General features: G+C 39.4%; 1 protein-coding gene across 1 annotated transcript; it reads right to left on the reverse strand.

The window, feature by feature from the left end:
* Positions 1-4,750: 4,750 nt before the first annotated feature.
* On the reverse strand, positions 4,751-5,661 carry LOC121451126 (pre-mRNA-splicing factor ISY1 homolog). The gene has a single exon (XM_041656659.1). The coding sequence runs from the start codon at positions 5,659-5,661 to the stop codon at positions 4,804-4,806; it is 858 nt and encodes a 285-aa protein (XP_041512593.1). The 3' UTR covers positions 4,751-4,803.
* Between the last annotated feature and the right edge of the window lie 5,242 nt (positions 5,662-10,903).

Below are 10,903 nucleotides of genomic sequence, written 5' to 3' on the forward strand. Positions count from 1 at the left end.
TTCATAAAATAGCTACGAAGTTTTCTGGCTGTCAGTAAGACATAGATAGATATAGCTCAAAGACTTGTGAACTGTCTACCACACCATAATAGTGCAAAAGGAAGAAAGGCATCTGCAGATATTATACATTTAATAAAATAAATATTTTATAATATTTGTAGTAGTGATGAATTTGAAATATATGTATCGACAACAGGAATAGTCTGATAATCCTCTGAACTAGAGACATAAAGACTGCAATGGGAATATTTTCCACGACCCATTGTGCTTCTGTATAAACTAAGAGTAGATTTGAAGTATGTAAATAAAAATTCCTGATAGGGATTATTTTCAGTCAGATTTGGAGGTGATTAGACTAGGGATAGAGACAAATGTAGTGCAGAAGTGAATAGTGGAAGAGAATAAAATTAAATGTTAATTAATCATAGTTGTGAGTACTTTTATTAAAGTCTTTATAATAGCTGATTTTAGATGTCAACTTGACCGGATACTCAGATAGCTGGTAAAATATTGTTTGGGTCTTGTCCAGTAGGACATTGGTAGAAGAATTAGGATTGGAACCAGTAGATCCTATTTTCAAAAGAAAAGCTTTCGCTCTCAGTCAGTGTGGATACCATCACCTAATAGACCGGGGACCACACAAAACACAGGTGCAGGCACATGAAGTCATTTCATGTTTGTTCTCTCTCTCTCTCTCTCTCTCTCTCTCTCTCCCATCATCCCTCAACTGGGTCATCTTCCTTTCCATCCTTCTTGTCCATCCTCCCTGATAATGCTATGTTAAGGGAATTCACCCCTCTCTGGATTTATTTTCAAATCTCAGTTAGGACCAGAAATGGGAGTAGAACTGACTGCAGCAGCATGTGGTAAGCCAACTGGAGTTCACAGGAAACACCAATTCAGCGTCAGTGTTGTGAGAAGCTGGGAGGGCTCACCACATGGCCCTGTACTTGGCCACACTCACTACTAAGCTGGACTGAACACGGGGGTCTTTTTGCAGGGCATTGCAGGCATGCATAGCAGCTGTGAGTTAGAGGGAAGCTATGGGCTGTCTTCCAGCTGAGGTTAACACTAGACTGTTTTCCCCAGTGTCAGATCATTGCTAGCAATATCTAAGGAATGCTTCTTCCTATAAATAAATACAACTTACCAAATCATAGGCAAATAAGGTATGTTTTTAAGTAACATGTTTTCTTTTTGTTATTCCTTTCTATATTTTTCCATTTCTTCTCAAATGCTGATATAGGAGATAACTTCATGCTTGACCCTGATTCTGCTTTGATGAAATAATATATCTACATTGACAGCTGGCTCTGGCCAAGGATGTAGTGTCTGACCTTGGAACAGATCCAAATTGTTAGACCCACACTCTGGTGCCAACACCACAACATTCTAATTCAAGTTGTTCAGGCTGATTTGCGGAACTTTAGCAGTCTGAGATCACTGGGTGAGATTTTAATAGGCAGTTCCTAAAAGGCATTGTATGTGAATGCTTCCTTAAGTTACTGATGTGAAGAATCTAGTTGCTATAGAAATATCAAGAGTTAAGAAATCAGTTTTCCAGATTTGATATAATAAGCTGAAGTCATTTTTCAAGGAACCAATTGTATTTATTGAATGCTAATCCCTGGTGTAACCAAGTACGTATCATTAAAAAAGAAAATTTACTGTCATGACTTCACATAGTGTTTGACTATCGAGGGATCTGGGATTGGGGTCAAAAGCAGGCTTCCAGATGAGGCAGATGTAAATGAAAAACAGGGTGTTCATTCTTTTTTAGTTTCCTTACCAATACTCAAGACTCCATGAGAGTGTTAAGTTTTCCAAGGATACCCTGTAAAGTAGCATAGAATTTAAATTGTGCCATTTCGAAACACTACTACATAAACCAAAAGATGAGTTTTATCCAAAGAATCTATCCTTGTCATTCCTGGATTGAAAATATCATAAAGCTGAATCAGCAGAGCATCTTCACATAGTAATTATTTGTTTCTTCCCAGGGACAATTTAATATCTTGCCCGAAAAAAAGTGTGTTGTGTAGATATTTTTTGCCAACAGATCAGATTCGTATCAGACTTAGTATTTTACCTCAAAAAAGACAGTGAAATTGTAAGGCAAAGGTATGCACCAAAGCCATCAGCTGCCCCACCCTGCAAACATTTCCCGTGGTTATTCTTTTTCATTTTAATTGCGTTTATTTCTGATGAAAATATTAAGTGCCTTAGATCTGTTAATCATTGTGCATTTCACTTGAGTTTCACAAACACGTGCTTATCCACCTGTAGAAGGTCCACAGGGAGGATTGTTTAAGTCCAGGATTTTGGCCCCACCGCAGGAACTTCAGTCCTCTGCTATTGTTTGAGAGCTATGTGGTCTTGGCACATTCTTCTCAGAGTCTTCTTAATTCTTTACTTGCAAAAGGAGAATAAGAAGGCAGAGCAATCATTTATCTTCACAGTGTTCCTATGGAATTTCAGTTGGGCTCTGCTTGCAAGTACATAAAGTACTGAGACATATTTATTTGATTTATACCTTTGTTTGGGATATCTCTTGAACATTGGAAGATTATCTCTCTTACCTCATTCTTTTCTTCTCAATTTAGTAGTTCTCCTGAGTTTTCCAGGTCACTTAGAGATGTGGTCACCAAGCTGATTAAATAATGCTTTTAACTTCTTGTTTCTCAGCTTCCTAGCCATGCAATTTAAACATGAATATTTCTTATTTCTCCATCAAGAGGAGAAACTGACAGAACTGTAGGAAAATGTTCTTACACTGGGAGAACTTCGGTCGCCACTTGTTATGTTCCTGTCAGTAGTGAGCAAGTATGGACCGTATTTGGTAAAGTGATTCATTGCAGAGAAACCTGGTCTCTGCATTACATAGTCACCTGGTATCATAGAGCACTTCTACTGAGCCAAAGACACAAAACCAGGCAATAGCCAGAATACCTCATTAGATGGACAGAAACTTACCAGCAAGCCCTGGAAATTTCAAGTGTCTTAAGGACAGAGTATTACTGAAGACGTAATCTGCAGCTTCTAAAACCAGACGTCTATATTCCTAGCTATTTCCTGACTTTCCACCTGAACACGAAACTAATACACACAAGATGGGCAGCTGTGAGGACTAGGACTCACTGAAGAAAATCTCTAGACTAGCTGGTACCTTCAAAAACCATGCAAGATCCATGAACCTTGAAGACATTGGGTGAGGTTTTGGTACTCTTACTTTGCCTACTTAAGAACAGGTCCAAACACACTCTGCTTGAACATACACCGTACTACTTCCACAGCAGTTCAGCATATACAACTTAGACCTGATGGGGCCACTTGAGAAGCACCTTAAGCAGAGCCTTGGACATCATCTGTGCTTTCCTCCAAATGCTATCTGCTTCTACTGAGGAATTGGCAATTTCAGAGAACATGTCACACTTTCATTGGATAATTCAGATAAATTTTCCATGCAGTATACTACCAAAGATCCTATCCCTACTCAAAGCAAGGCCTTAATGTAGAATACAGACAAAGATACAAAAATTACTCAGACAAATAAGAATCACTCCCTGCCCAACCCTTTCCTCATTTGGTGGCCACTGAGTCTGTGACAGTGTCTCCTGATTATAAGACACTTTTTGAACAATAATGTTGACATTGTCTGAGCCAGCCACAAAGATGTTGGATGATCAAAGAGAAGTTAGAGACTTTTACCTGAACTGAAGAATTTATATGTATCTTCTAAAAACTTATGCAAGCTCAAAACCAGAGCCAAATACTTTTCTTGGAAAGTATTCCCCCTCCCTCAGATTTTGGGAAATTGTACTGAAAGGTGAAATGAGATACGTGTTTGTTTGTGGTGGTGCTGGACTGGAAATCTGAGATCCTACAGCAGATACAAATTCCATGCTTGTTATATAGTTTTAGATTGTGAAATTACCAAAATTTCTGTGAGTCAAGTTTTAGTAGCTGTAGGCAGAGTTTCTCTGTATTTGTTGAAGGGGCTAGGAGAGCAGAGAGAAGACAGAAGTAAAAGAAAAGGAGAAAGGGGAAAGGTGGAGGAAAGACAGGGCCTATTGACATCTATTAGATACACCTGACACTGCATAACACAGACTGTCTTCCAAATGTTACGATGCTGAAGCTGAGAAACACTGATCTTGAAGAAAGTTTTTGACTTGTGGTTTTTTTTTTCCTTTCTTATTAAAAATATTTAATAAAAGTAGCTTTCTCTGAAACAAGTTATAAAAGTAAAACTGCAAACTTAGAATTCCTGTCCACAAGACAGGAGAGGGAGGGTGAAGCAGATTCTCAGAGGGGACCATGGAAAGTAAGGCTCTAACCAGCACACGCTGCTGATGGTGGAGTTCCATTTCAGGGTAGACACACCATCTCAGTTTCCAGAGAAGATATGCCTTTGAATCTGAACATGATTTGGATAAAAATCATGCATTTTTTAAATGTTGGTTACTAATTAATCTTTCTCTCTTCCCAAAATCATAGTACAAGGCAGAATAAATTTTCAGTGAGAGAGCTGATTTTACACACTCCAAAATAAAAATAAGTGGAGCCATATGGTAGCAAAGATAACTGTAAAAAGTGATGGCTAGTCTTCGGTATCCTGACAGCTTACTGGGAAGTCAGGGGCAGGGCCAGCTCACATATCCAGGAAAGGATGAGAAAGTGCAGGGCCTCCCAGCACTGGTCGGTCTAGCCACAGCTCAGGGGAGCTATGAGGAGGGTAGGCCCAAGGCGCGTCACAAGCACACCCACCAGATCTCCCAGAGTCCAAGAAGGGCTTGGCTCATCCTAGTACCCCAACAGCCGCTTGGCTTCCTCGCTCTGTGACTGCAGGGTCTCACTTGCATATTTCTGCTGCAGCTCCATTTTCTTCCTCCATACAAGCGCCTCCTCGATCTCCTGCTGCGACGGCACCGGAACGTGAGCAATGAACTTCTGCTGACCATCCTCCTCTGCCTTCTCCTGGTTGCCTTCCTCATCAGACTCCTCTTCAGTGACAGCATAGATGTTGATCTCCTCTTCCTCTTCCTCCTCCTCTTCCTTTTCTCCCCTTGCCAGCCGAGCCTCTCTCTCTGCTTTCCATTTTCCCACCAGCTCAGCTCTGAGTTTCTTTTCATACTCTTGTTCCAAAGGCACAATAACTCCATCATCTTCATCCAGGTAACCATAGTATTCAAAGTCAATCGCCTTCATGAGCTCAGCACGTGTCTTTCTGGGAGGAGGGAGGGGTTCTTTCTCAAATAGCTCTCTGACACCAGGCAAATCTTTTGCTGCCCCAAAGTACTTGTAGCCACGGTTTCCTGGGACTTCTTTACCTTCATGATCCAGCATTTTAGGACCAACTTTCCCATAGTCAGGACCACCCAGCTCCTTGATTCGGACCTCCCAGTGTCCTTTCTCCCTAAGCAGCTTGTTAATTTCATCATTCAGGTCTCGAATTCGGAATTCCCCTAAACCAGCATTCTGAATCTGAGCAACTTTTTTCGAGATCTCTCCAATGATCTGTCGTCTCCATTTCTCAGCTTTGGGCAACTCAGTACATTCAGAAGCAAGAAACGGTCTTCGTTCCTTGACTTTCCCCTCTTCCAGCTGAGCTTGACAATATCTTGCCAGGGCGGTCATAGCCTTTTCTGCATTTCGGGCCATGGTGCCGGCGAGGGCGCCTAGGCGCAGCGCCGCCTTGACTTGCGGTTCTTGTAGAGGAGTACTTGAGACTACTTAATAAATACATTTCCTTATGACAAAAGCATTAAAATATCGTCAATTATCCTTCTAGTACTAATGATCAACTATTAAATAAAGCTGAGATTAAAGGTTTTTAGAAACAGTAGTATTATGTGAATTTATTTTGACATCAAGAATCTCTGAAATTTATCTCTTAGTAGCTGACAATTTTCAAAGTGTAAACTACGAAACTCCTAATTTATTTTATAAAAAATACTTTAATTAAAATTATATACTACTTCTGTATGCAGAAATCCCCTTATGAAGCCAAGAACCTTGAAGTAGATTTATGTGTATTTGATGTTTGCTATAAGGAAGATATGTCAACGATGTCAGAAAAGAAATTTGTCCATATATTACTGTAGTCCAGTGAGCATATTTCTCCAATGGAGAATTAACTCAGTTAGAACTATTATATATACAGTATACATACACTCACGCACACCCATGATCACCTCCCAACATACCGACCAAAGGCAAACAGATTAATGGTTCATTTAAACAATACAATGAAAAGATTTGAAGAAATCAAAGACCACATTGTCATTAAATCTAGTTCTGGAAATCATCAAGGACAAGCTTGATGATAGTTTATAGCAATTACTGTTTCAAAAGCTGTAAATGAAAAATAGGAAGGGAAGTAAACAAGATGAGTAAATAAAAGAATAAAAATTCTGCAGGAGAAAACACTCGGTACGCAAATCAAAACAAACTGGGGATTATTTCACAAGTTATCTCCCAAAAAGAAGTGCAAGAATACAGAAACTTAGTAATAATGCAAAAGCTGACTAACATGAAGAAATTTTTATAAAATGCAAATTTAGACATTTTAGTTGATGCCCAGCAGATCAATAATTATTTAATTCTTAGGATAACATTGGAAACCAATATTTTCCACTACTTGTGGTAAAAATGTAGTGACAACATTTTCTGCAGCAATATTCAAATGCTGGAACAATCGCACTCTGTGACTAAAAGAGGTATGGAGGACATAGGAACCAACCTTACATCTATGTGTGCTTAAGTGGAAGGATACATGGATGTTTGCTTGCAATTTTAATTTTCTCTTGGTAGCACAGAATTGTCTAGAATGTTTTCCCCCAACAAAAATGGAAATAATTTTTTTCCATTGAGACAAATTATTCCAATAGTAAACAGTATATCAACAAAAACTAGGGTGGGCCCATATGTGGTGGAGATCCAAGGGAATCTAAGATTTTGTTGATTAAGGAACATTGATGTGACTGCTATAGTGATAACAGCTGAAACATTCAGAGAGGGTCACGTGCATAGCCCTGATCTGTGTAATTTACATAATAAATAAAAGAAGAAGAAGAAGAAGAAGAAGAAGAAGAAGAAGAAGAAGAAGCAGCAGCAGCAGCTACTGCTGCTGGGATCACACTGCCAGTGAACGTTGGAGCTGGATGGTATGGAAGCCAGGGAACCTGGCATGGATTTCATAATTCATTAACATAACAAATATATGCTTCTATTAGGTGCCCTTTTAGGAATTAGAAAGACAATGGTAAATAAACCATATCCCCCTCCCAAATGGCCAGATCTTGTACATCAGTGGGTACAAACAAAAGCCCTGTGCATGTCATGTTGTTACCTATAAGGTAAAATAAAATAATACAAGTCACGGGAAGGGCTGGAATTTGTGTGGCATGGTCTCTTTTACAGGGAGCTGGGAAATTTTACAAAAATGTAAATTTTGGTTTAAAGGTGAAACGAGATAAGAAAGTAAAGTCTAGTGCATATTTTGGGTAGGAACATTCCAGAAAGAGTCAAGAGGATATGTAAAACATAAGTATGTCTGGGTTTAAGTTCACTGTCAAAGAAAAGAAAACAAAAAATGTATTTGGGGTTAGTGATATGCCTATTTAAATACATAGAGGTATTTTAGAATAAAAGTCATTAAACCACAAAGAGATTAGATCTGTGCAAGGAAGTAAGATCTGGCAGGTGTGTGTGTGTGTGTGTGTGTGTGTGTGTGTGTGTGTGTGTGTGCAGTGTATATGTGTCTACACGTATTACATTTATATGATATATGTACATATGTACAAATATATGCATATATATGATGACTAAAAAGACTCTCCCATTTTAATTTCTTCCATGCTTCTCTCTCATTTTAACTTAGAAATGGGCAAGCATATTGTTGGTGTAATAAGTAAAACTGTTTTACCACAAGTGTGTTGTATACATCAGAGCGTCCTACTAATGGTCTCATGCATTCATTAACCAGCTTGTTCTAGGTTCTTACAGAAGCATCAAAGTCTTATTCAATAAATTCTGGAACATATTTATGCACAGGAAATTTAAGACTATCTACAAGTATTAATACATGCTGAGAACACAGCCCTTGCAAGAAGCGTGTAAAGAATGAACTTGAATTTCCCCGTAGAGATTCATGGCTTGCTGTCGGTGAAATGTACTGTTTTCTCCAAGTAATATATTAAACTTTCAGCTCAACAATTCACCTTGACATAAGCAACTGTACTTACAGATTTACTATACATTATTCAGGGCAAAAGGGCAGAAAGCTAGAAAATGACATGCATCTTGGGTTTGTGTGAATACAGGCTGATAAGTTTTAGAAAACCCAATTGACAACATGAATCATATTTAGATCAATATAGCTTGAAAAGCTCAAGGATAATGCTTAAAATCTAATTATCTAAAAAAATTGAGTGGATCTGGGGAAAATTGAAATAGAAAAATAAAAATCTATTAAATGACACATAAAAAGAATTGTTTGTTCTGACATGTGTAAATCTATTTTTTCTAGGGTTGGCTTACCAGGAAATGCATACACATAAATATTGGCCCTGAATGAGACATAACCACAAGGAAAATGATTGCTTTCTATAAAATGATACCAAAATATGTGTTCTATTTTATATGAGGATATGGAGACTTAAAAAGTGTGACATATCACAGTAACGTAGATAAATATCATAGGATTAGCTATCTACATAATCAATCACACCCTTAAGGGTGAGGATACATATTAAGTGATTCATAGCTTTTCAGAACATTTCTTTATTCTGGAGGGTCAACACAACAACAATATGTTAAAAACTTCTCGAAGAAAAACACAGCAAACTGGCTTCCAGTAAAGTACTGAGAAAATTCTGTGGTATCAAATGCAAGAAATGGAATCACAGCAGTAGTAATAGAGGGCAGGTGTCAGAAGGTGGTTCTGAGAGAGAGGACGGAAGGGACTACGTTCCCGGTATATTCTCATGGAAGACTTTTACATAGGCAAAGCAATGAGTGGTTTTGTTTGGCAGCATTTTGAGAAAGTCATTGTTTCAGAGATCATGATAGGCCTGTTTAGTTGTGGAGAGTACTGTGTTTTGAAGGTGGCGCGTTCCACAAATTTGTTTACACAGGTAATTAATTTCCACTTGAACTTCGTTGCTCCCTCACAGCTCTAATGTGAAAGTGTGGTCGGAATCAAAATACCATGATCAGATGGTGATGCAATGCCCGCTTCCACATCTCACGAGCTCAATGCCAAGCCTTCATTTCTATGAGTCGGACGCCTTCACTTCACTTAACAAACTGCTTCAGTTAGAAACAGCACTTCTTCCTTGACAAGCAAAGCATTTCCTACCCCTCCGCACATGATTACAGAACTCAATAGGCAGGAAATAAGAAACTTTGAGAATTATTACTGGGTTCCATAGGCTGAAAGGGACAAACAGCATCAATCTCCTCTTTGTAAAATCATCTTTTCCCTGCTGACGTTGTCTTCTCTTCATGCTTACCTGTAGTGTAATTTCAATTGTATTTTAATAAATAAAGACTGCCTGAAGATCTGAGAGTAAAACAGTCCCACTGGTCAGTCTTACAGACCAGGTTATGGGAGCACACACTGTTAATCCCAGTAACCACAATGACAGGCCCCTTTAATCCTAGTGGTCACACTAGTTGCCATAGATATCAGGTGGTGCATGCCTTTAATCCAAGCCCTAGAGAGGAATATAAAACGGGATGAAACAACTCTCAAAACACAGCCTCATTCTGAGATTCCAGGAGGCAGGCTCACCCTTTAATACTGAGGTCGAGGTAAAAGCCAGTGGCTGGCTGTTTTGCTTTTCAGATCTTCAGGTTGAACCCCAATTTCTGACTCTGAACTTTTATTAATTGTGCTTCATTTACCTGTTCCCCAGTCAGCCCAAATGGCCCTGTTCCTGTTGTCTTTCTCAGTTGCACTTAAAGACACATTCTGGGGAATTCACAAAGAGCCTAGTGTTTACCAAACAGGAAGCCAGACCATGAATTGTGGAGAGGAGTCTCCCTGGCCTTGTAGGCAGGTCATACTGATGGCATCTCTTTCATGAGTAAGAAAACCTGAAGGGTGGATTCAGGGCAACTCTGACTAGAATGTTGAAGATTCTTTTTCTAAGCCTCTGTGACGCGCAAGGTGGCAAGTTTTTCCCTATACCGTGATAGAAATCCACTTCAAAGTAATTTTCCAAAGTGTACTAACGGAAAGTATTATATAATTAAAGAAATGGTGGAAGAGCCAAGCCTGGAGAAATCGGGGACCAGGCTGGCTTCTGAGGCTTCAGGGATCTAAGGCACTTCGGGATTCTCTTTGTTTCTCCTCTCTATGCTTTTGATTGTCTGTTGGCTTCATTCACTCCAAACAGCTTGTCCCTTGGGGCTGAACAAGGGGCTCTGAAAGCTGTCCCGCTTGGCTTCCTGCAGGGAAAATCTCTGCTGTATTATTTCTAATTTGGAAAAACTTAAGAAAAGTCTCTGACTGACCCATCCTGACCAATCACTGTGTGGAAGAGACGCACATAACAGCTCCCATTCCCTCCAATTCAGATCTCATTAGGGGGCTGGGAAGACAACGTACGAAATGGCCACTTGTGTCTGAACAGAGGTAGCGAGAACTCACCCTGTCACACTCCCAGTCTGTCTCCCATAAAGTGCTCTCCTATTTTCAAAGCCTCATTTTTAAGTTCAGTGTCTCTTGGATTCTCAAATAACTCTGCCATCTTTTCTTCATTTTCTCAAATACGCAAACTTGCCACATGGGCAACCGTACAAAGAGCTCTTGTCATCTTTCCCCCCACCCGCCAAATGGAAGTAAGCATTTGTATTCAAATCTTTTAAACATTGACCCCAAGCAATTTGAGCGTGA

Source organism: Microtus oregoni, unplaced genomic scaffold (genome assembly GCF_018167655.1).
Source record: "Microtus oregoni isolate MIOR12 unplaced genomic scaffold, Mior012 000000F_ref0000247, whole genome shotgun sequence".
Taxonomy (NCBI): Eukaryota; Metazoa; Chordata; class Mammalia; order Rodentia; family Cricetidae; genus Microtus; species Microtus oregoni.